At 51.0% G+C, this 25,000-nt stretch overlaps 3 protein-coding genes across 5 annotated transcripts in view; all 3 read left to right on the forward strand.

Annotated features, from left to right (window-relative positions):
• The window catches only part of irak1 (interleukin-1 receptor-associated kinase 1), a 9,741-nt gene extending 9,290 nt beyond the window's left edge, over window positions 1-451 (forward strand). For both annotated transcript variants that reach the window (XM_041061472.1, XM_041061481.1), the window contains one exon: window positions 1-451. This exon is cut by the window's left edge and continues 69 nt beyond it. In XM_041061472.1, coding sequence (XP_040917406.1) covers window positions 1-5 — 5 coding nt within the window. In that variant the 3' untranslated portion in view covers window positions 6-451.
• Window positions 452-1,073: 622 nt separating this feature from the next.
• On the forward strand, window positions 1,074-14,780 carry hcfc1b (host cell factor C1b). The gene is made up of 29 exons (XM_041053504.1): window positions 1,074-1,880; window positions 2,520-2,668; window positions 3,134-3,294; window positions 3,399-3,601; window positions 3,712-3,796; window positions 3,921-4,027; window positions 4,262-4,441; window positions 4,537-4,827; window positions 4,916-5,064; window positions 5,194-5,376; window positions 5,662-5,889; window positions 5,972-6,064; window positions 6,142-6,310; window positions 6,397-6,512; window positions 7,299-7,434; window positions 7,618-7,787; window positions 7,922-8,084; window positions 8,219-8,316; window positions 8,439-8,574; window positions 9,191-9,333; window positions 9,412-9,588; window positions 9,703-9,892; window positions 10,489-10,641; window positions 10,784-10,977; window positions 11,086-11,205; window positions 11,498-11,686; window positions 11,837-12,137; window positions 12,280-12,334; window positions 14,322-14,780. The coding sequence occupies exons 1-29, from the start codon at window positions 1,700-1,702 to the stop codon at window positions 14,359-14,361; spliced, it is 4,560 nt and encodes a 1,519-aa protein (XP_040909438.1). The 5' UTR covers window positions 1,074-1,699; the 3' UTR covers window positions 14,362-14,780.
• Window positions 14,781-15,640: 860 nt separating this feature from the next.
• ccdc120a (coiled-coil domain containing 120a) overlaps window positions 15,641-25,000 on the forward strand; it is an 18,955-nt gene continuing 9,595 nt past the window's right edge. Inside the window, exon 1 of one of the 2 annotated variants that reach the window (XM_041053525.1) lies at window positions 15,641-15,954. The gene's annotated coding sequence lies outside the window, so the exon portion shown is untranslated. Of the gene's footprint in view, window positions 15,955-23,643; window positions 23,887-25,000 lie in introns of those variants that run through there. The other variant, XM_041053517.1, reaches the window with a different exon arrangement.

Consider the following 25,000-nt stretch of genomic DNA (forward strand, 5'->3'; position numbering starts at 1 on the left):
ACTGATGCTTTCATTCACCGACTCACACATGATGGGACCTCAGTCTGATGCACTCGCACACTGATGTTTGTACCATGACCTGCAGGCGGCGCTGTGTCACAGATTTCAGACATTTGTTGAATCCGTTACCTGTTGTCTGGTTGGACGTTCCTCCAGAATCTGCCTCGTCACTGCAGCGCTCCTCCTGTGAGGCAGCACCAAAGCTCGACGGTACCACACCCTCATCAGCATGGATGAGCGGGGCCCCAGGGTTTAGGGCCCCTGCACCAGAGGCTCAGTTTAAAGTGACTGGAAAGTTAATCAGATGACTACAAAGAGACAACAACCGCAAACAGACACAATGACTACAACCATGATTATTTACTGTAATGAAATGTCATTTTTTTAACACTTTGAATTTTACAGATTTTTCAGATTTGACACAAATAAACAGTTGTCATGTGGTACTCGACATATATGTTCTTCTTTCTGTTTATTCCGCATTTCCATCACTTGTTCAACAACTCATTTCATGTAAATGTTCCACCTTTCGTCTCTTCCTGTCAGAGCAGGTCTGTTTACCCATGGAGTGAACGTTTGGAATTTCAAGCCACCTTTATAACAACTTCCTGTTAAATATTATTATTGTAGTATATTTTACATTTGTATTGAAATTGCCTTAGAACGGCTTTAGTTTAGTGCAGCTGCACATAATGTGACCGTGGTTCTCCTGGTCCTGACGGTAAGGTTCTTTAGCAGAACTCTGTCTGCTGCATTTCACATATTTGACACAGTTCTTCCTCTGAGATTTCCAGGTCATTCAGTCGTTTCACTGTGTTCAGTTGATTAATAATGAATTATTTTTTTCACACTCAGTGTGGTGGAATTAACTTCCGGACCAGCGCCCCCCTGACCCCTCAGTGATCCATCCATTGGTCCAGGTCCCACTATTTCATTATGTTCCTATGAATTAAAATAATAAAAGTTGCAGGTTGTAAATACTGGCCGCTCTTTGATCGGCTTCACAGTGATAAAGGTGTTGAGTTACATTCGTCGTGGTGATAAACAGGTGTTGACCCTCGCACAGACCCAGTCATCCGTCAGTTTTCTGTTTGTTCTGTTTAAACGGTGACAGTCGCTGTGTTGAACGTTAGCCGTTAGTTTGGTTGCTGTTAGCATTAAGATGGTGGCTCCCGTCCCGGCGCACAGCCCCTTAGCTCTGCATATTTAACAGCGGCTCACAGCCTCCACAGTTGTCCCTCACATCGGTGCATGGAGCAGCCGCGCAGGGCACTCACTCGCCGCTGGATCTATGTGTGTTAGGCTAAGCAGCTACCGGCGGCTTTTTACCGACTCCGCGCAGAGTTCACCGGCTAAAATATCGGACTGTTCGATGCAGTCTGCAATCTAGCAACAGTGCCGCGGTCCGTCTCTGAACCACTGGTTGAATCTGTGCTAGAAGCCGGTTCTTAAGTCCGGGTCTGTAACGGAAGCCGGTTCGTCGGTATCTAATAAACGTTACCGGCCCCGGGTCAGACGCTGATCACTGCCCTGAGAGTTAGCCCAGGCTAGTTAGCCACGGAGCTAGTTAGCGGGCTAACGCTAAGCCCGTGCTGTTAGCGAGCGGGAGACAATTAAAAAATTTGACACCACTTTGGGCTGAACGTGGATTTTTCTCCCTCATTAAGGACCTGGAGGAGGGGATCCGGACACCGGCGTCATGGCATCTGAAACGGCGACCCTCCCGGTGCAGCAGCCCCGCTGGAAGCGTATTGGGGGCTGGACCGGCCCGGTGCCGCGGCCCCGGCACGGTCACCGAGCTGTGGCCATTAAGGAGTTGATGGTGGTGTTCGGCGGAGGGAACGAGGGGATCGTGGATGAGCTTCACGTTTACAACACAGGTACAAGGGTAACTGTGGCCTGTGACTCGGTACGGTTAAGTTAAATGTGGGTTTGTGTGAAGTTACAGATGCTAATGCTAACCCTGCTACGTTTTGATTCGGCTAACTTTGCTACAAAGCTAAGTTAGCGTGTGTTGTGATTTTGTTCTGCGGATATGAATGAAACCGACGGTTATTTAGCCTGCTAGGATAACTCCTGCAGCTTCTCTGCAGGCTAGTGGTAAGCTAATTGCTAGCTGCTAGAAGCTAACTGCTAACTGCAGCTCTGGCAGAAACACGGACAAAAATGGCGCGTTTTTACTGAAAACACTTGTGTCGTCACAGAGACACGCCCCCTGCTACAGCAGCAAAAAACATGGAGACCGCGGGAAATTCCGTGAAAAATCAATGTAAAAGTAACATACAAACAACACGAAAATTAAAGCTAAAACCAACATGGTAACAAGATAACACGAAAACAGAAATATGGCCATCAGGTAGTCACACAGGTAAAGTAATAGAACCAATAGAACAGGAAGTCGCTCGCAGTCCAGTTCGCGGCTTGGAGACACACTTTAACCTGAGAGGTGTGTGTGTGTGTGTCAATCTGTGGTTTAATGAAGTACACCTGTAACCTGTCTGACCCGGTGCCCCCACCAGCCACCAACCAGTGGTTCATCCCTGCGGTCCGCGGTGACATCCCCCCCGGCTGTGCCTCCTACGGCTTCGTGTGTGATGGGACGAGGCTGCTGGTGTTCGGAGGGATGGTGGAGTACGGTAAATACAGCAACGACCTGTACGAGCTGCAGGTGAGTGATGTCACTGCAAGGGGCGGGGCTACAATGAGAGGTTGTCACTGGTCCTGAGCCTGCAGTGCTTCATTATACACAGCAGATTCCTTTACATGATCCAACATGGAAAAAAGAAGGACACGCCCCCCCTACCCCATGGCTGTGGTGCCCCTCAGCAGGGCATCCATCCACCCCATCTCCCTGGGCACTTTAGTAGGCAGCCCTCTGAGTAATTGCCCCAGCTGGGGGTAATAAAGGAATAAACTTAACTTAAACTTTCCAATTCATCATTTTCTTTTTAAAAATTCTATTTAAATGTTAAAGTATTAATACAAATGTAACATGGAACTGCAGAGACAGAGAGAGAGGCCGGTCACTGCTCTGCTGTTTCCTGTTCAGCAGGTCTCAGGTCTGATCAGGTGTGTTGGTCTGAGATCCACCTGAGAACGTGCTGCCTTTGTTTAGATGTCCTCTTTGCTTCAGGTGAGTCGTTGGGAGTGGAAACGTCTGAAGGCCAAAGCTCCGAAGAGCGGCCCGCCCCCCTGCCCTCGCCTCGGACATAGCTTCTCTCTGATTGGAAGCTGCTGCTACCTGTTTGGAGGACTGGCCAATGACAGCGAGGACCCCAAGAACAACATCCCCAGGTGGGACACATCAGACAGGTGTACTCAGGTATCTGAAGCGGTCTGAGCGTCTGGACTTTGACAGCCTCCGGTTTTAGACCTGACTGACCTTTGACCCTTCTCAGGTACCTGAATGATCTGTACTGTTTTGAGCTGCGTCCGGGCTCCAGTGTGGTCGGCTGGGAAATCCCAGTGACGCTGGGTCAGCCTCCGCCCCCCAGAGAGAGTCACACGGCCGTGGTGGCGAGTGGCCGCAGAGCTAGCAGACTGTTCATCTACGGAGGGATGAGCGGCTGCAGACTGGGAGATCTGTGGGTCCTCGACATAGGTGAGGCGCGCTCAGCACAGGTGAGACAGCTACAGCTGTCTGACTGTGACGAGTGGTCTACGCTAACCTGTACTGACCTCTGATTGGCTCCTGCTCTGATGATGTTACAGACTCTCTGACCTGGAGTAAACCAGCCCTCAGTGGAACCGCCCCCCTCCCCCGCAGCCTGCACTCTGCCACCGCCATCAACAACAGGTAACACGCACACACACACACGCATGCCTCCTGTTAGTGCAGGTGTTGATCTGACCTTTAGAGCGGACTCTCACTGCCTGTCTGTCTCCCCCTCTGTCTCCCCCTCTGTCTCCCCCTCTGTCAGGATGTATGTGTTTGGAGGTTGGGTTCCTCTGGTGATGGATGATGTTAAAGTGGCGAGTCATGAGAAGGAGTGGAAGTGTACCAACACACTGGGCTGCCTCAACCTGGGTACACACACACACACACCACAGCTCAGTGTGTGCGTGTCCCCACAGCACAGTGTGAACATCGGTGGCTTCAGGTGAAACCAGAAAAACTCCACAGGGACGGTGTGAGAGGACACTTCAGGCCTGGTTTACAGTGTGGGGACGCACATTCACACAGACCCTAACCCTGTTCACACACAAGCAACCTCAGGACCATGACGCTGAATATTACCTGTTCACCTGCCTCTCTGCTCAGACACCATGTGCTGGGAGACGGTCCTGATGGACAGTCTGGAGGAGAACGTCCCCAGAGCTCGAGCGGGTCACTGCAGCGTGGCCATCAACTCCAGACTCTACATCTGGAGCGGCAGAGATGGATACAGGAAGGCCTGGAACAACCAGGTGTGCTGCAAGGACCTCTGGTACCTGGAGACAGGTGAGTGAGTCCAGCGCTGTTAAAGACGCTGAGAGCAGCTCCACAGAGACAGCAGCAGGAAACACAGAAGACGTCACCTGTCTGTCTCACTTCAGAGCGTCCTTGTGCTCCCTCCCGGGTGCAGCTGGTCCGGGCCAACACGTCATCTCTGGAGGTGAGCTGGGGGCCGTCGCAGACCGCGGACACTTACCTGCTGCAGCTGCAGAAGTACGATATTCCTGCTACACCTGCGACCACCTCACCTGCCTCCAGCTCCGTCCCCACGGCCACACCTATCGCCGTGGCACCAGTCAACCAGGCCGTCCCGCTGTCTGGCATCACGCAGGTCCCCTCCCCCACTGCCTCAGCACCTGGAAGCCCATCTGCAGCTGCTGCCAAAGCATCAGGTGGGTTTACACACCTGCACAGGTGCATCTACAGCTAACAGAACAGGAAGATCTGAATATTTCTCACCTGTCTTCTGTGTTTCTGCAGCTGTCCTGAAGGTGGCAGCAGCTCCAAGTGAAGGGGGTGGAGTATCCATCATCACAGTGAGACAGGCCACACCCATATTCCCAGCTGCTGCTCCAACACTTCCTGCAGGTGTCCGTATGATGGTACCTGCTTGGGCTGGACAGGGGACGGTATGCAGATCACGTCAGAACTCGAGCCCGTTGGACTTTACAGTGGAACGTTTTTGTCAAAATAGTATTTTTGACTTTTAACTCACAACTTTGGTTCCCCTGTTTGTCCCCCTGTCTGTCTGCTCTCAGCCAGTAGGCGGCAGTCCTCAGATGAGTGGCATGGCGGCATTGGCAGCTGCAGCAACTCAGAAGATCCCTCCGTCTTCGACGACAGCGATGAATGTCCTTGCGGGAGCCACGACTGTGAAGACGGTGGCTGTCAGTGCGGGATCCAGCAGTCTGCCGGTCCAAGTGTCCGCTCCTGTCGCCATGGTACACAGAGTCTGCAGCTGTCTGCAGAGGTTTACACAGTTTGTCATGTTCGTCTCATCGCTCCTCTAATGTTGCTGTAAGCCTCTTGGCAGTTTCCTTCTCGTCTTTTCATCAACATAAATTAAGAACATCCATGGACACAGGCTCCTCGTCCTCCTGCTCAGACCAGCTGAGACCTGCTGGACATGTTTCTGATGTTATACTCCGACCGCGATACGATACATGGTTCTGTCTCCTGCCTCACAAACAGCATGAGGAAGACTCACCTGTTTTTTTCTGCCTCAGGTGAGCAACCCGGCCGCTCGGATGTTAAAGACAGCTGCTTCACAGGGGGGTGGAGACTCAGCAGTCTCTACATCCGGGACCCCCAGCAGACCGATCATCGCTGTCCATAAGTCGGGCACGGTGACAGTCTCCCAGCAGACTCAGGTGGTCACCACAGTGGTGGGTGGAGTCACAAAGACCATCACTCTCGTTAGCAGTCCACTCAGCGTGGGAGGAGGCGGGGCTCTGGTGAGTAATGCCACTTGGTTGACACCACAGCTGTGTGTGGATGTCGACAGACCTCGTGACGTCGCTCCTGCCTCTGTTTCAGATCAGCAACCTGGGCAAGGTGGTGACTAAACCAGTTCAGAGTGGAGCAGTTACTGGTCAGGCTGGGAGCAGTCCCATCACCCAGATCATCCAGGTGGCGCTTACTGACGTCCACTGGTTTCTGCTCACGCTGACTCCTGACAGATGTTAACCCGTCCCTGTCTGTTTCAGACAAAGGGCGCTCTCCCAGCAGGAACCATCCTGAAGCTGGTGACGTCAGCAGACGGTAAACAGACTACACTGACCAAACCCACCATCCGGGGCGTCGCCCCAGCAGCCTCCAAACCTGGAACTACCATCATCAAGACCATCCCAGTGTCTGCTCTGCAGGGGGGGTCAGGTACAGGAACGGCGCAGTCCTGAACACCTGAGCGGATTTTTGTTTTTGATCTGATGGTTGACTGAGTGAAGCCCCTCCTCCTGCAGGTGGTAACAGCCCAATCACCATCCTGACCACCAAGGTGGTGACTCCTGGAGCTGTAGGAAAGATCATCACCACTGTCCCCAAAATCACTGCAGGTGTTCAGCAGGGGGTCACACAGGTAACACGGAGCTAACACGCAGGCAACACGCAGGCAACACGCAGCTAACACGCAGGCAACACGCAGCTAACCCGCAGGCAACACGCAGCTAACCCGCAGCTAACCCGCAGCTAACCCGCAGGCAACACGCAGGCAACACGCAGCTAACACGCAGCTAACACGCAGGCAACACGCAGCTAACACGCAGGCAACACGCAGGCAACACGCAGCTAACACGCAGCTAACATGCAGCTAACACGAAGCTAACACAGGCAACACGCAGCTAACACGCAGGCAACCCGCAGGCAACACGCAGCTAACACGCAGGCAACCCGCAGGCAACACGCAGGCAACCCGCAGGCAACACGCAGGCAACACGCAGCTAACACGCAGGCAACACGCAGCTAACCCGCAGGCAACCCGCAGGCAACACGCAGCTAACACGCAGCTAACACGCAGCTAACACGCAGGCAACACGCAGGCAACACGCAGCTAACACGCAGCTAACACGCAGCTAACACGAAGCTAACACGAAGCTAACACAGGCAACACGCAGCTAACACGCAGGCAACACGCAGCTAACATGCAGACAACACATGTTAAACCGCACAGACTGTAAAAGGGAGTTTTTCCTTGCCACTGTCACCTGAAGTGCTTCGGCTCTGGGTTCAGGTTCTGGGGTCCAGGTTGGGGGTCAGGGGTCAGCCTCTGGGGTCGGGTCTGGTCTCTGGGTGAAGCGCTGTCAGTGTGCACAGGTGTTCCACCTGTTCCATCTCAGCTGATATGCTTGTGGGTGTTTGTGTGCAGGTTTTGTTGAAAGGGGATCCAGGTACACCTGGTACCATCCTCAGAACCGTCCCGATGAGTGGAGTCAGACTGGTGTCACCGGGAGCTGTCAGCTCCAAGCCCACCATCACTACGCTGGTCGTCAAGGCAAACACAGGTAAACACTGGTCAGGTGTTCTTTATTTCAGGTAAGACAGCGTATCTCCACTGGAACAGGCCACAGGAGGTCCTGCACTGACACACCTGTCACAAGGAACACATCATGATGTCTCTGATTGGACTGACTCCTACAGGTGTGTGTGAGCGTATCTCAGGTGTGTCTGTGTTTTTGTCTCTGCAGGTGTGTCCAGTCTGGGGACAGTAACGGGAAGTGTCTCCACCACAGTGGCAGGTGGAGCTGTCGCTGCTGCCAGTGCCTCCCTGGCAACACCCATCACCACCCTGGCAACCATTGTTACACTGGCCGGCCAGGTTACCAAGGCAACCTCTGCTGTGGCAGGACCCAAGCAGGTAAAATACAACCTGTCAGACTGCAGCTTATCTGACAGCAGCTACTGATACTAATACTGCAGTACACTGGAGTAATATGGAACTCTGCACTGTAGTATTGCAGTAGTATTGTAGTAATACTGTGTTTTCTGCAGGTGACTCTGATCACGACTCCCAGTGGAGCAGAGGCTCAGCCACTGGTCCAGGATCTACCCATCTCCATCATGGCTTCTCCTACCTCAGAGGAGTCTGCAAGTACTGCTACTACTACTGCTACTGCTACAGAAGGAGAGGCTGGAGACACGTCAGGTGCTACAGGTACCACAACTACACCTGTTACTAAGACTGACTTACTACCACTGCAGTACCACTGCCACTGTGCAGTAAACTGATGAAGTGTACCTGTAGATATAATCAGGTGTGTTGATGATGTCACTGTGATGATGCTGCAGTGACGCTAGTCTGCTCCAACCCGCCCTGTGAGACTCACGACACCGGCACCACCAACACCGCCACCATCTCCCCCGCCAGCATGAGTGGAGAGCTGCAGGTGAGCTGGAAACCATTAGATGAAGAGGAAGCTGCACCATGTGACCCAGCTCGACCAATCACTGTAGAAACTGATCTACAGACAGACAGACTCACCTGCAGGTCATCCTCCCTCCTCCTCAGGTGAGCTCTCTCCAGCCTTCAGCTCAGCAGGCTCCTCCTCCACCTGCTGTCACTCTGAACGGGAGAAACACCTGCTCAAACCCACCGTGTGAGACTCATGAGACAGGAACCACCAACACTGCTACCACAGCTACAGGTAATCTGCTGATGACCTGGAGAACAGAACCTTATAAGGGACACGGTGGGAACTTTTTTACTGAAACACATTTGTGTTCTTTCTGATCTTCAGAACCAGTTTGTGTACTGGTCCAGTCCAGTTCTAACACACTGCCAGTTTAAGCACAGCAGATACCACCGGAAGGACAGACGATCACGTTTATGTCTCCGGTCAGCTGCTCTGCTGCCCGAGGCTGTGGCTCAGGTCCAGTCTGTGGCTCAGGTCCAGTCTGTGGCCCCGCCTGTAGTCAGGTGACACACCTGTGACAAACTCATGTGTCACAGCCAGAATCCCAACAGCCGGAGCACAGACGGCATTGCGGCGGCGGCGGCAGTTAACCAGCTCCACCTCTGATCTCTGTAATGATTCAGACTGTGCCTGAGCAGACACAGCTGAGGGCGCGACGCCCACTGGTCCGGCTGTGGTCGCACCGGCCTTCGTGTGTGGGTCAGAGGGACGTGATCTTTGACAGGATCTGTCCCACCGTGTCCCTCACGCTTCATCGGCTCGCGTCTGCTCCGACTGGCTGCGGGTTCAGGTGCTCCAGGTACAGTCAGCAGGAAGTGACCTCATTCCTAGTCCTCTGTGTCTCCAGCTCAGCAGGGTGGAGATGGTCTGCAGGGACACTCCACGGACCCCACCTCCTTCTCTGACCTCACCTCCTCCACCACAGCCAGTCAGAGCAGAGCTGTTACCATGGTTACACAGGCTACGCCCACACCTGGACCATCCATACCTGTAAGTGACACATGCACACACACACTCACTCACACAGAAGGGATGATGCTGATGGTGTGTGTGTGTGTGTGACTGCAGGAGGTCTCTTCATTGGTTGGAGAGGACAGGGCGGAGGCACAGGCTGTCACTATGGTGACAGCAGCTGCAGAGGAAGGGGAGGAGTCTGTGCAGACAGACAGCCAATCAGAGGCTGTGATGTCACCAGCAGCATCGATGTTGCAGGTTCATGTGGAGGGCAGCGACGTAGCAGCACAGGTACGTACACACAGAGGTAACACACACAGGTAACACACACAGGTAACACACACAGGTGCACTGAGAAGTGAACCATCGGCTCATACCACCCCCCTCCTCCCCCCTCACCCCCAGGTGGGGACTCCAGACAGTGATGTTCCTCAGGAGCTGATGTCATCAGAAGGGGACAGAGGCGAGGTGGTCTCCGGGACAACAACCCTCATGGTGACAACGGGGCTGACCCCTGATCAGCTGGTTGCTACCATGGTAACAGAGGATGCAGCTCAGCAGGCGACAATACACGCAGTGCTGCAGGCAGGACACGGTAACACACACACACTGATACACACACACACACACACTGATACACACACACACACTGATACACACACACACACACACTGATACACACACACACACTGATATACACACACACAGATACACACACGCACACACTGATACACACACACACAGATACACACACGCACACACTGATACACACACACACTGATATACACACACACTGACACACACACACTGATACACACACACTGATATACACACACACTGACACACACACACTGATACACACACACTGATACACACACACACAGATACACACACACACACTGACATACACACACACACTGATACACACACACACTGACACACACACACTGATACACACACACTGATATACACACACACTGACACACACACACACACTGACACACACACACACAGCCCCTCCATGCTGGGGACAGTTCGTCTCATCCTTCAGTCTGAAGCTCCGGCTCCGTCTCACTGTGTCTGAACCTTCACGTCTCTGACTCGTGTGTCTCCTGTGTTCCATGGGGTTTGAGTCTGGGCCACTCAGGGACGGAGACTTGTCCTGAGGCCTCACCGTGTCTGTGTCTGCAGGTGAAGCAGAGGGGTCGGCGGAGCGGCCCGTCCCCATTGTCCTGACGCAGCAGGAACTGGCAGCTCCGGTCCAATGGTGGCAGCAGCTGCGGGACGTCCCCGACCAACCGGAACCAGCAGAAGCGGAACCGCAGCACGGCCACGTGCCCACAGGTAGAACACCGATCAGGTTCCCTCCTCGGTGTGGCAGCAGCACACCTCCACCTGTCTCAGACCAGGACCAGCTGCAGCTCCGCTGTGCGGCGTCCTCCTGCTGTGTTCAGTACAGTTTTCTGAACCTTGCTTTGTTTCCCAGAGGGCCTTGCTCCAGCAGACAGCCTCAATGATCCTGCAGCAGAGAGTAACGGGCATGAGCTGACATCATTGGCGGTAACGAGCGCTGTCGCCCGATTGGCCAGCACATTCAGCCCCACCCCTCCTCTGGCAGCCGGTCCGGCTAAGATTCAGGTTGTGACTGAGACGACCAATGGCATCGCAGCAGCTGCAGGGGTGAGACGCGGCGCTGCAGGCTGCCACCAACAGGCAGCGACACGCTAACGACACGCCGACGACATGCTGACGACATGCTAACTGTGTGTGTGTGTGTGTGTACTGCAGCAGGCCGTCCAGGTGAAGTCTTCGGTGACGGACAGTCGGTGGTGTGATGTCGGCGTTGTCAAGGTTACGAACATGGTGGTCTCTCATTTCTACGTCCCGTACGAGGACGACATGGCCGACGTGAGTTTGCTGTCTTGTGAACAGCTGGTCCTCGTGTGGCGATTGATTTATCTGAATGATCTTTGATGATGATGTCACCAAGCAGTTAATCAATAAACCAATCAGCTGTTTATCACAGCAACCTCTTCAAAATAAAAGCACCTATAGAATTCATCTCATATTCCTCATCACAGTTTCTACTTTCACTTTCTACTCACTGATATCTTTGATCAGATTATTGATTGGTTATTGGTAGGATGAGTCAGACGTGGTGGTTATTGATCACGTGTTTGTGAATGATGACCTGTCCCAGCAGGACGACTCAGGTGTGGTACCTGACTACAGTAAGATGAGGAGGGTGGAGCTGCAGCCGGGGACGGCCTATAAGTTTCGTGTTGCTGGGATCAATATCTGTGGCCGCGGAGCGTTCTCCGAGGTGTTGGCATTCAAAACGTGCCTGCCTGGCTTCCCTGGAGCGCCCTGCGCCATCAGGATCAGCAAGGTGAGACACTTCCTGTTTGGAACGCCGCTGTGAAATGTGCAGTTACATGTAGCAGTTCTCTGTGACGGGTCGGGAGCAGCGTCCGATCCACCGTGAGGAGAAATCTCTGAGCAGCTGCTGAAGTTTGAATGTTGAATTCTGGGTCTGCAGGACGTGGGCGGAGCTCAGCTGACCTGGGAGCCTCCTGCCGTCACATCAGGGAAGATCACAGAGTACTCAGTGTACCTGGCCATCCGGTCCAGCCGGGCCACCTCCAGCGGTTCAGGTTCTGGTCCCGTCCAGTTGGCCTTTATGAGGGTCTACTGCGGTCCCAACTCATCGTGCCTGGTCCGGGCCTCCAGCCTCGCCAGCGCCCACGTCGACCACACCACCAAGCCTGCCATCATCTTCCGCATCGCCGCTCGCAACCAGAAGGGCTATGGGCCGGCGACGCAGGTCCGGTGGTTACAAGGTGAGAATAATAACCAGGAAACCTGCAGCCGCCACACGGGTTCGACGGCTGCGACCCTGACGCAGCAGAGTTAGAACGTAAAGACGAAAAGGAGGCTGGCGCACGTTTGTGTGTGACGATGTTTTTGTGTTTTCTCCTGTAGAAACCAGTAAAGATGCCAAACCAGCAGTGAAGAGACCAGCAGCTTCTCCTGAGTCGTAAGAAAGGATCATTTTCTCTGACAGACAGAAGATTACGTTTTACCGTGTCTATATTTTTGTTTTCTGTTGTATTGTACTTTCACGTCTTGCACACAGTGTCCGTCCCTCGGTTTATAAGGCGGTTTAACAGCCGAACCAAATCGTCTTCCTTCTCTTCCTGAAGAGCAGCTCAGGTTTTTCATAATCAGCCAGAAGAAATTCACAGTCTGAGGACATTTAACTGAAGAGCTCGTCCTCACTCCTCATTCTCAGCCTGTCCTCCTCCAGAGAGGCTGAGGACAGGTTTAAGTTCCACTTCTTGTACGGTTCCTCTCTGGAGTCTGTCCGTGAGAAACGTTCAGCTCCTCGTGTCCTGAAGATCGCAGCGAGCTGCTCGTTAGCCCAGTGAGTCTCTGATCCGACAGCTGTGACGGCTTTTATTTATGTAGTTTCATATCCGGAGACACAGGAAGTCTCTGCACGTTCACATTCAGAGAACTTCATTTGTCCTCGGGGACAGTTTAAGGCACATTGAGCAGCATGAGGTGGAAAACAAGACATTTCAAAATAAGACAAAATCAGAATCAGAACAAATAATACAAAAAATAGAAAAAATAAGACATCTTAATATTTTAATATTTACAATATGTACATGAGGTTTGTGGTTGATTTAAAAATGAAGTATACACAGTATACATGAGTCCGTGATTCTTACAGTCCAGAGTTATAAAGTTTGATTGCGACAGGCAGGAATGATTTCCTGTGTCGCTCTGTTGTGCAGCGTGGAACAATAAGTCTGTTGCTGAACGAGCTTCTGTGATGGATCAGCACATGGTGGAGGGGGTGTGAAGGAGAGTCCAATATTGTCCTAACTTTGGACAACATTCTCCTCTCCAACACTGTGTTCAGTGAGTCCAGATCCTCTCCTACAACATGGCTGGCCTTCCTGATGATCTTATTGAGTCTGTTAGTGTCCTTCACCCTCAGGCTGCTGCCCCAGCAGACAACAGCGTACAGGATGGCACTGGCCACCACAGACTCATAGAACATCCGCAGCATCGTTCGGCAGATGTTAAAGGACCTTAGCCATCTCAGAAAATAGAGACGACTCTGTCCCTTTCTGTAAACAGTGTCCACGTTTTTGGACCAGTCCAGTTTGTGGTCTAGGTACACCCCCAGGTACCTGTACTCCTCCACCATGTCCACATTGACCCCTTGAATGTTGACAGGGGTCACTGTAGCCTTGGTCCTCCTCAAGTTCACCACCAGTTCTTTTGTCTTCATCACATTGAGCTGCAGGTGGTTTATCTTGCTCCATGTGACAAAGTTGTCTACAACCGTCCTGTACTCACTCTCATCACCACCTGAAATACATCCTACTACAGCAGAGTCGTCAGAAAACTTCTGAAGGTGGCAGGTCTCTGTGCAGTAGCTGAAGTCTGTGGTGTAGAGAGTGAAGAGGAAGGGAGAGAGGACGGTCCCCTGCGGAGCCCCGGTGTTGCTGACCACCCTGTCCGACGTACAGCACTGCAAGCGTACGTACTGTGGTCTGCCAGTCAGGTAGTCCACTCCGAGACGGGGCTGGTAGGCGAATTGAAGGGGGTCCATAAATGGTTGGACCATAGGCCAGAGCTGCTCCAGGATGAGTCTCTCCAGAGTCTTCATGATGTGTGACGTCAGTGCAACAGGCCTGTAATCTCTGAGGTCGCTAGGGCGCGGTGTCTTCGGTACAGGGACGAGGCATGACGTCTTCCACAGCATTGGGACCCTCTGAAGACTGAGACTCATGTTGAAGACATAATGAAAAACTCCACATAGCAAAAGAAACTGCACAGCTCAGGTTCCACTTAATAATAATACTAATAAAAATCATTAGACAGAAATCAGTCCTGAATGGCGTCTGACAGCTGTTGATGTTGTTGACAGTGACTCACTCAGGTGTGTAACTGCTGTGGAAAAATCAGTCACATGTTCCTTTAAAGGTCGTTAACACTTCTGCTTTCAGTAAACCTGTCGGACCAAAGAAGTTCAGAACTGACCAATAGGAGGAGTCTGCCACCTGCTGAGGACTGTTATTGGGTACCAGTGTCTTTAAGCTCCACCCAGCAGCTGATTACTGTGAGGAGGAGGCGGGGCTCTGATAGCTTCCTGTCCCACAGGAAATAAAAGGACTTGTAGGAGCTGTGTACAGTATCGACCAATGAGGATGCGGTTCGTATAGTGTTTTTGGTTGTCATGGATACAGCGAGGCAGAGGTGTCTACGGCATTTCAGTTGGAGTTGTAGCTGTCTGGCAAACATCATTTTAAAGGTCAAAGGTCACACTGCCTTCAGGGGCCGCAGTTTAAACCAGATCTGATGTAAATTATTTTCTTTGTGTAGCTTTTTTTTTCTTATAAACGTAAGAGAAGTTCTTTCTTCTGTGGTTTCTGTTTCTGCAGTGGTTGACGTGTTTGTCGCCTGCTGTGACGGAGCACTCCTCTGAAAAACAAACCTGTTTGTGAATATTTTCTGGAACAATAAAGATTTTTAGAGCATTTTTTACCGGTAGTGTGGAGTCCACTTCCTGTCAGAGAGAGTCCGGACTCAGCTTCACTCACAGGAAGACTCAGGTCCTGTACCCGAGGCCTGTACCCGAGCAGAGGAACCAGTACAGGTCAGGTAAAAGTCCTGTAGTCCCAGTGTCACAGAGGCAGCACTTGCTGTGTTTATTGTGTCATGCTGTGTTTTTAGGATGTTTTCGCTCTTTGAGTCTCAGAGTCTGAAACAAAGACTCTGGTTTTCTGTGTGATTTTCAGGGAAAACCTTCGTTAACAGGAGTTTAAAATGGAAATGCTGCCTCACACTGTAAACAATGAAATACTGTTTCACTGAAACGTCTCAGAGCTAAACTGAATACTTTGGTCAGAAATATGAGCCTGGAATTGGAAGGAATGTGCGTTCATCAGGAACATGTGATTCATGAGACTCTGGTCAGAGGGAGCAGGCTGACCCGGACAGATCGGCTCTGAGCTCAGGTTGGAGATGTGAGCGTGAGTCAGTGTGACGGAGCTCAGGTGAGTGCCAGAGCTGGGGAAGTGTTGTTGTTGTTGTTGTTGTTGTTGATTTTCCTCCAAACGTTCCGTTCCGAACATAGTTCAGTCATTCGGCCCGCGCTCCTCAGCTGCCACCTGCCGGAGACCCCGTGTCCACTTCGCAGCAGATCACACCGCAGTCTGCGTCTGTGCGCGCGCGCAAAGAGGCAATCGTGAACGTGCGCGTGTCCGCCCCATGTTGTGAGCGCGCCTCGTGGTGCTGATGGAGCTTCATTCAGTCTGAACACAGGCAGGAAGCTGTGTCGATGAGGAGGAGGAGGAGGATGATCGTCTGATCAGATCATCGATCCGTGATGATCGATCAGCGTCATCAGCCCGTTTGATCCCGAGCGGCTGCACGAGGCGACAATCAGCGTCATCAACCAATCGTTAAGTCAGATCATCGATCACACCTGGTGTGAGACAGCGCGGTGGGGAGCGCGAGACAATCAGCTGACGGAGCAGCGTGTCTCCAGGTCCGACTGTGCGCTGCATCCTGGATGATGTGACGGAGGAGGCACGCGGAGGTGGAGAGAGAGCGGACAGAGGCCCGCAGGTGGTCCAGGTAGGAGATCTGTAGCACACCGACACCAACAAACAGGTCACCATGGTCCCTGCAGCCTGGAGGGACCCGCAGGCCAGACTCCGTTTAAAATGTGGTCGTTTCCTGGTTTCTCGGTTCGTCGGCATCAGCGGACAGAGAAGAGAAGACAAGTGAACGGTTCCCTTAAACCGTCTCAAGCTTCTCTGTGATTCGGCTCAATGAATAAACGCATGAATGATATAAATGAGAATCATCGTCGCTTTATTTACGCGGCTGTGCTGTTTCTGTGGAGGCTCCTCTGCCCTGAAACGCGCCTTGCAGCGCGGCAGCAAACAGCTCGGATCTGACCGCAGTTTGGTGAATTTTACTCCTGTTGAACCGGATCCAACAGTTTCAGAAAACTGGCTTTTAATGTGACGATGAGAAACCAGGAACTTCCTGTTCATCAGCTTTGTTGTTATTGTGACCGTTTCTCCACCCTGCGCCACGTGCCTTCACAGCGTGCGTGTGTGTGTGTCTGTCTGTGTGTTTGTGAGGGAGTGTGTGCTTGTATGTCCATCTCTGACCAGTTTGAGTTATAGACTTTACAAGATGAGGACGTGTTGTCCTCACACTTTCAAAGGCCTGTTCGAGGGTTCAGACCTGGTTTTAGGATCAGGTTTAGGTCAGTGAGTGTCCTCACAAAGATGGAAGTACGAACGCGCGCGCGTGTAAAGGGGTCAAAGTACCGGCAGTTAAGGTCGACAGTCGGACGAAAAACAATGACACACTTTTAGTGCACGATCCATGAGTGAAACTGATTGGTCAGGTGTAGAGAGACGGAGACACTGATTGGTCAGGTGTAGAGAGACGGAGACACTGATTGGTCAGGTGTAGAAAGATGGAGACGCTGATTGGTCAGGTGTAGAGAGACGGAGACACTGATTGGTCAGGTGTAGAAAGACGGAGATGCTGATTGGTCAGGTGTAGAGAGACGGAGACGCTGATTGGTCAGGTGTATAAAGACGGAGACGCTGATTGGTCAGGTGTAGAGAGACGGAGACGCTGATTGGTCAGGTGTAGAGAGACGGAGACGCTGATTGGTCAGGTGTAGAGAGACGGAGACGCTGATTGGTCAGGTGTATAAAGACGGAGACGCTGATTGGTCAGGTGTAGAGAGACGGAGACGCTGATTGGTCAGGTGTAGAGACGAAGACGCTGATTGGTCAGGTGTAAAGAGACGGAGACGCTGATTGGTCAGGTGTAGAGAGACGGAGACGCTGATTGGTCAGGTGTAGAGAGACGGAGACGCTGATTGGTCAGGTGTAGAGAGACGGAGACGCTGATTGGTCAGGTGTAGAGAGACGGAGACGCTGATTGGTCAGGTGTATAAAGACGGAGACGCTGATTGGTCAGGTGTAGAGAGACGGAGACGCTGATTGGTCAGGTGTAGAGAGACGGAGACGCTGATTGGTCAGGTGTAGAGAGACGGAGACGCTGATTGGTCAGGTGTATAAAGACGGAGACGCTGATTGGTCAGGTGTATAAAGACGGAGACGCTGATTGGTCAGGTGTAGAGAGACGGAGACGCTGATTGGTCAGGTGTAAAGAGACGGAGACACTGATTGGTCAGGCGATGAAACGACTGATTGTGAACAGGGAGGTTTCAGCTCTGTTCTCTGCAGTTTCTTAGAGTTTGTTTCCTCATCGACCGATTGGTCATTAACTTTATTTCCAGTTGCATCTGACGAGCGCAGCGGCTGATGAAGGTCATGTGATTTGACCGAGAGTCAGAAAATTTATTAAATGGACGTTTTGTCGTCTTGTGTTTGCAAAGAGCAGAGCGAAGCCTGAGCCTCAGGTTTTCCAGGTCGATCACTGAAGGTGTTGGAACTGAATCGTGATCCTGATTCATGATTTACAGTGTAAATAAAACCGGTTTCTGTCTCAGTCTGTCAGGAAGGAGGGGCAATCAGCCAATCAGAGAGCAGGCAGACGTCACATGACCCTGCTGCTTCATAAGGAATATTTCAGCTGCTGCAGGTTTTTGTCTCTGCTTCACTTCGTCCCACAGAAGCTGGGAAACCCGTTTCGCCTTCTCTGTCGTGTTGTTGTTGTTTGGGCTGTCGACTGTTTACTGCTCAGCAAAGACAAACGTCACAGGTCTGAGATCTGCCGCAGGTAAACTCCACCTGACTGACATGACAGTGTCATGAAGAGCTCAGCATTACAGGCTCATACAGTGGGATCCATGAAGTCACGTCCTCTCGTCTGTAAAGAAAAATGAAACCTGGGCTCGGTGTAATGCGTTCAGGAGTCGGCGTGATGCGTTCAGGAGTTGGCGTGATGAGTTCAGGAGTCGGCGTGATGCGTTCAGGAGTCGCCGTGATGAGTTCAGGAGTCGGCGTGATGCGTTCAGGAGTCGGCGTGATGCGTTCAGGAGCGGCTCTGTGACTGTGTTCATTCATCAACTCTCAGTTTACACAGATTAATTTAATCTGTCAGGATTTTCTCACATTAACTGAAGCCGTCGTTCAGATCTCTAAGATCCGAGGAGGATCAGTCTCCCTCCTGTGACAGTACCCAGGAATCTGGATCAGGGTTCCTGCAGCGACAGTCTGGTTCGTGCTCTCATGGACAGCAGGCTTCACTCACCCACAGATCTGAGCAAAGCCACAGCTGTTGTTGGACATTGTCTTATTTCCAGAACGATCCTAGATCAGAACCCACAGGTTCTTGTTCCGGTCTGTGGTGAGTTCAGGGTCAGGAAACAGGAAATAAAAGAGCCCAGTGATTTTCTCCATGTTCAGTAAGGAGGCATCAATCATCCGAATGACAGATGAACGACTGCGTTAGAAAATACGTCTCCCAGGATGCATTTCACTAACGAACAGCCTATCAGAGAACTTCGCTCTGTGCTCTGCAAAGTGTAAGATGTAGATTCATTCCTGTTTTCCTCCACTGATCCTACATTTGAGAACCAGCAGGAACCGATCCGTGTCCTGCTCTGTCATCCACCCTCTGTCCTGTTTTAGACTTGGTTTGGTCTGTGCTGTGGCTTTAAGAACTACAGTACCCATGAGCCTCAGCAGCTGTTGCTATGGGGATGCCTCAGTCCAGAGCTGTGACATCACAGGTTCTTGATAATTAGGTGAGCAGCTGCTGGTTTGATCAAGATTTGGTCCAAACGTGTGAATTTTTCCGTTGGTTTGACAGAAATAAACTCTGACTTCTCTATTAGCTGCACGGCAACAGGCTCTGAAGCTCTGCGATTGGATGCTTCCTGTAGCAGAGCTCTCTGGGAGTTGTAGTGAAAGTCATTCAGGACTGGGTCTGTAACTCTCACCTGCTGTATCTGTGATGTCACTGTCATGTCACCTGAACGCCACGCCGTATTTCAGTGTGTGAGAGAGTCTACTGTAACACACACACGCACACACATTCAGTGCCCTGGGGGTTGAAAGGTTATTGGCTGCCTGACTGGAGCTCTCGACCAATCAGATGCAGGTTTTCACAGTTGGGATTTTCTACATTGTTGCCATGCGGAGAATTTGCTGCCTGACCTACATTCATCCTCAGCACACACACACACACACTGTAACACATACATTCAGGTGCAGTTGTGTGTATCAGTGTGTGTTTGGCTCAAAGGCACAGAGGCAGCAGTTTCATCAATAGTTAATGTGTTTTCTCTGGAAAGAATCAGTGTGTGTGTGTGTGTGTGTTGTTCTAGTGTCTTTGTGAGGACCTGTCCCAGCTGCAGGACATTGTTGTCACAACATCAAACAGCAGCTCATCAGACATTTGAGCTGGAGAAGCAGAGAAGCACAGAAACACGACACAGATTGCTTGTGTAACAACACCAGAATCCTGAGACCCGGCGCAGTAAATCACCATGAGTCCGTCAGTTCACAGCTACTGCACAGGGCCAGTTTGGAATCTGTTAATGTTATAGTTAGCCATGGTGCTAACACAAATACCAGCAGAAAACGTTTTTTATTTGAAGACCAGTGAAATGCTGCACAGCTGCGCAGTGGTGACGTACAGCTCTGAAATCATGGTGGTGATGAATTTCTCCTCCATGTTCACAGTTTGTCAGTAAACAGCAGGTTCATGCTAAACAACATTCTTCTTCCTGTGGGCGTCTTCAGTCTGATCGTCCACTTGTGTAATTGGCCAATGCAACAACTCGCCGATGACATCATGTTGAGTTGCAGAAAACGTTGAATTGGTTTCGGATGCAGCATGGTGTCGGAGGAGCAGACGTCCGTGTGAGTCTGAGGCTGTAAGAAGGTGAAGCTGAGTTTCTTTCAGCAGTGAAGACGTTCACAGGGTTTTACATCAACCATCATGGAGCTAGCGTTCTGGGCTACTGGCACCACTGTTAGCACCACTGTTTACTTGATATGAGCCCTGTGTGTGATGAAGCGCGGGTGATGACCACGGCGGGGACGTCCCTCGGCGTTCGAAATGTTGGGTGTGCAGACTGCTCAGATGGGCTTTGTGTTATTACATCACTCAACAAACATGCATTCACCTGATGGAGGGTAGAGGGGCGTGGACACCTCCTCTCCACCGTCTCTTCACTGTGATTATAAATATGATCAGAACCTTGAACAGATCCAACGTCTTACACATTTAGTTCAACCATCAGCAAGACGATCAAGACCAAGGACAAACACACAGGAGAACAGGACACCGACAGAGACGCTGACAGAGACGCTAACGTGACGTGACAGACTCTATCAGGTTTCATATTCAGCTCTGTCCCCACCCCCACCTAAATCTGGGTTCATTCCTTCATCCTCTATTCCCCCTTCCTCTCTGCGTTTTATTTTTTCATGTCACTTTGTTTTATTGACACGTCGTTCAGAGCCAATGAGAGAAGAAGAGTCTCCCACACATTCCCAGGTAGTCACATCATCTCACCTGAACAGTGAGTGTGTTCTCACAGACTCCAGAGCAGGATGAAATGATGAAAAATAACCTGAGAGATGAGATGAAGTGATAAAATATTTAGAGGCTCCTCAGAAACAGCTAAAGCCGTTTTCACAAATGAACTTTTGATGCATTTTCCTTGCACACATGCAGCACAGAGCTGGAGATGATCCGCGTGACACGCGTTCTCACCTACAGGAAATACTCAGGTGAGGGGCGGAGCCTGGAGCCGGGGGCGGAGCCTGGAGCCGGAGGCGTCACGTCTTCTCGCCTCGTGAAAAGATGAATCACAGAAAGTTGAAGACGAACTAGAAAACAGAACAAAAGCAAACAGATAATAAATCAAAACAAAAAGACAAATCAGAAAGTTTCACAACAGCAAAATGAAAATGACATGAAACTAAATAATATTCAAAATAATCATTAACTTTTGAAGCACAGTGACGTTATAATGTGATAATGATCTGTGCTTCAGACCAAAGATTCAATGACACATTTAATATCAGATGAAAATGTCAGAAAGAGTTCAGACTGAGTCCTGGTCCCACAGAGTCCTGGTCCCACAGGGTCCTGGTCCCACAGGGTCCTGGTCCCACAGAGTCCAGCTCACACATCAGCTCCTTCTCTTCTCTCCGCTGCTTTGGTCTGACTCTTCTGGTCATGTGATCATGTTGTTTCCATCTCACCTGGTTGAATCTCACCTGTGGATGAACTGTACCTGAGTTTACCTGCAGGTGTCACCGTTTCCTCTCACATCATATTCAGCTTTATTCATGTTTCCTGTAATGAACCTCAGCCTCTGTCACATGACCGAGCTCAGAGCAGGTAAACCCACAGAGAACTGAACCAGGTGAGAACCTGCTTCATGGTCCAGTGAAACCAGATAACGAAGACACGTCCTGGGTGTGTTGGACTCAGGTCTCCTCCGCTCTTAGTGTGTTTAAAGGACAGAGCAGTGGACACATGTAAAGGACACAAAGACAACACAACAAACACCAGCAAAAACAGGAAGGAGCTGGATGACAAACTGTTCCCAGGTCAGATCATGGCTCGTTGTGCTGGGCTGTCTGGTTTCACACATGGAGGACGTGTAGTGTCTGTCCAGTTTGTCCAGCCTGCTGGTAACCATGACAGCATGTTGTGTCCATGTTGTGTAACGCTGAGCTACTTTACTTCAGTGTTGACAAGAATCTGAAGCTCAATGGCCGATGAATGGATGAATGGTAAAAAAGCCTCAGGGTTAGTTCATGTGGTTAGACGACTCCATGGGAACATTCACTCAGCAGCGACCAATCAGAGTGTCCGCTGAGCGCTGGCTTTTAATTCAGGGCGAGACAGTAGTGATTAAACAGAGAGAGAGAGCAGCTTCACTGCAGAGACTCTGACAGTTGAAGCTGTGGAGAGACGCTGAGCTGGGCTGAGCTCTGTAATCACTCTGTGGCTTCTCTTATTTTTATCTTCAAGAGTAAAGTTCTGCTCTGTCATCAGCCTGCGGTCTGGAGGAGTCAGTAGTTTGATTCCCGTGGTATTAATTCAGTTCCCCAGGTTTTCAGTGTGTCTCTGCAAACACGTCCTGACTTTCTGAGGCTGAGTGTTCATTACAGGAAACGTGAATGAAGCTGAATATGATGTGAGAGGAAACGGTGACACCTGCAGGTAAACTCAGGTACAGTTCATCCACAGGTGAGATTCAACCAGGTGAGATGGAAACAACATGAGTCTCCTCCTGTGACTCTGAGCTGCAGTGATGGAGTCAGAGTCCATCAGGAATTCTGTCCCGGTAAAGAATCTGTGTTCAGGTGAAGCTGGAGTTATTCAGTGAGAAACTCTCCCTCTGTTTGTTTGGAAAGCAGAGTGAACACATGAAAAACCATCCACTCACCTACAGACAGACCTGACGCTCTTCATTACTCAGCACTTTACTGGAAACTCTTTTGTCCCTGTCGGGATCCTGTAGGAACAATGACTCAGTGTTTCCAGTGACAGTTAAACCTGAAGTTATCTGACTAACCTCGGATCCTGCTTCGTAGTGCAGGACTCAGGTCTGATTCTGATTCTCCTCCATGGCTTTAACACGTATGTCAGCGACGTCAGGGACACGTGATGCATCAGACTGAGATGTGTGTGTGAAGTGATCCCTGCAGGGTCTGTGTGGACCTGTGTCCTGCTGCTGTGGAGACAAATGCAGGACAAGTCTGAATGTGAATGGGGGGGGGGGGGGGGGGGGGGGGGTCTATTGTTCTGCTAATGTCAAACATTCATCAGTGTGAGGTGGATCACATCAACTACCAAAATAAAGGTCTGTTTTAAACATGTACAGTGTGGACAGAATAAAAACAGGAAATAGATCTGAATAGAGGGAGAGACAGAGACAGACAGAGATAGGCAGAGACAGAGAATCAAGCTCCTGCAGTTTAATAGGATATGAACTTTTTCAAAATAAAACCACATCCTGTCCATTGCATCTGAAAAGATGAATGAATAAACAAATGACTGTTAAAATGTTCCATCTCACGTGATTACATCACACACAACAAAAATAATACTATACATAAATAATAACAAAAACAACAACAACAGCTCTTGGAGCAGCCTGGGTGATCTGGTTTGATGTGAGGCTTTGATTTCTCTTATTTTCTCCAAGTGAGTGTCCTGCAGGGCTTTTATTTTGTAAGCACAGTTTATTTTGAAACAGCGGAGCGGAAGTAGCTGTTGTGCCTCTGCAGTTTGAGCTTTGACTGTGAGACACTGATGTTCCGCGTCTCACTGAGCAGCAGAGCAGCAGAGCAACTTTACAGCGGGACTGGACCTGAGAGCGGAGCCGCTCCCGCTGCGGATGGTGCTGCGCTGAGGACGCGCCGAGGACCGGCTGGGGACGCGCTGAGGACCGACTGGGGACCGGCTGGGGACGCGCCGAGGACGGGCTGGGGACCGGATGAGGACGCGCCGGGGACCGGCTGAGCACCGGCTGAGCACCGGGTGTCTGAGGGAGCCTGAAGCCCGGCCGCGGTGGCTCAGACTCGGCAGGTTTTCACAGTGAGTGAACTGATCCTGGATTCGGATCCACAGCCGCTGAACCGTGTCTGCGCTCTGCGTGTTTGTTGTGTGATTGTGTTGAAGCGCAGGTCACAGTTACACAGCGATGATACCGAGCAGCTTCACACAGGATCAGACACACGAAACCGTGAAAGTGCTCCGTTCGTGACTGTGTTACAGTGTGTGTGTGTGTGTGTGTGTGTGTGTGTTACAGTGTGTAGATGAGCTCCTGCGTCCATGTTGTGGTTTGAGGGCAGGCAGAGGACACGCACACACACGCGCGCGCACACAAAACTCTTCGTCTTGAATATTTAAATTCCGTATTTGCATCTCTTTGTCTGCAGCTGCAGCCTTTCATCATCCCGTGTGCGCGCGTGTGTTACAGCTCTAATATAAATCAGTAGTGATGAACATCCTCAGTGTGTTTGATGATTATTCGTCTCAGTGTGTGGATGTTTACGTCATGTTTACATCATGTTTACGTCATGTTTACGTTGTACCTATGTCCTGCTGACATCATGTGGACGTCGTGTTCATGTTGGATCCGGAGTTTTTGGACTGAACTTCTGGATCTTTGACTGTTGTGAATTTGACCTGCTCCTCCTGAGACGGCGTCCTGTGCAGAGTCCCAGCTACAGGACCAAGATCTGTTGGTTTGTAGAGTCCAGGACTGGGAGCAGACTGGGAGCAGACTGGGAGTATGGTAGAGGAGAGAGTAACACCCCCTCCCCCTCAGAGTGAATTATTCAGATTCCTGGTCTCTGTCCACTGATACTTTGTGTAGCAGTGAAAACCAACGAGCTCGTGCTCAAATGATTTTTCTTACATTTATTATGACTCACATTGAACAGAGGGAACGTCAGAGGAAGATCCCGTCCTGACTGAGTCAGAAAACATGGATGTCCTGTGACTCTGTGCTGCAGTGATGGAGTCAGAGTCTGTCAGTTGTGTCCCGTCACAGACACCAAGCAGCAGCCGGCACTCACACTGCTTTAAACTATCGATCTGAAACAGGCCAGAAGCTACAGGTCTGAACTCGACTCAGGACACAGGAATGTGTGTGTGTGTGTGTGTGTGTGTGTGTGTGTCCCAGTTCACCTGAACACACTGAAAC

The sequence above is a fragment of the Toxotes jaculatrix genome, chromosome 2 (genome assembly GCF_017976425.1).
Source record: "Toxotes jaculatrix isolate fToxJac2 chromosome 2, fToxJac2.pri, whole genome shotgun sequence".
NCBI lineage: Eukaryota > Metazoa > Chordata > Actinopteri > Toxotidae > Toxotes > Toxotes jaculatrix.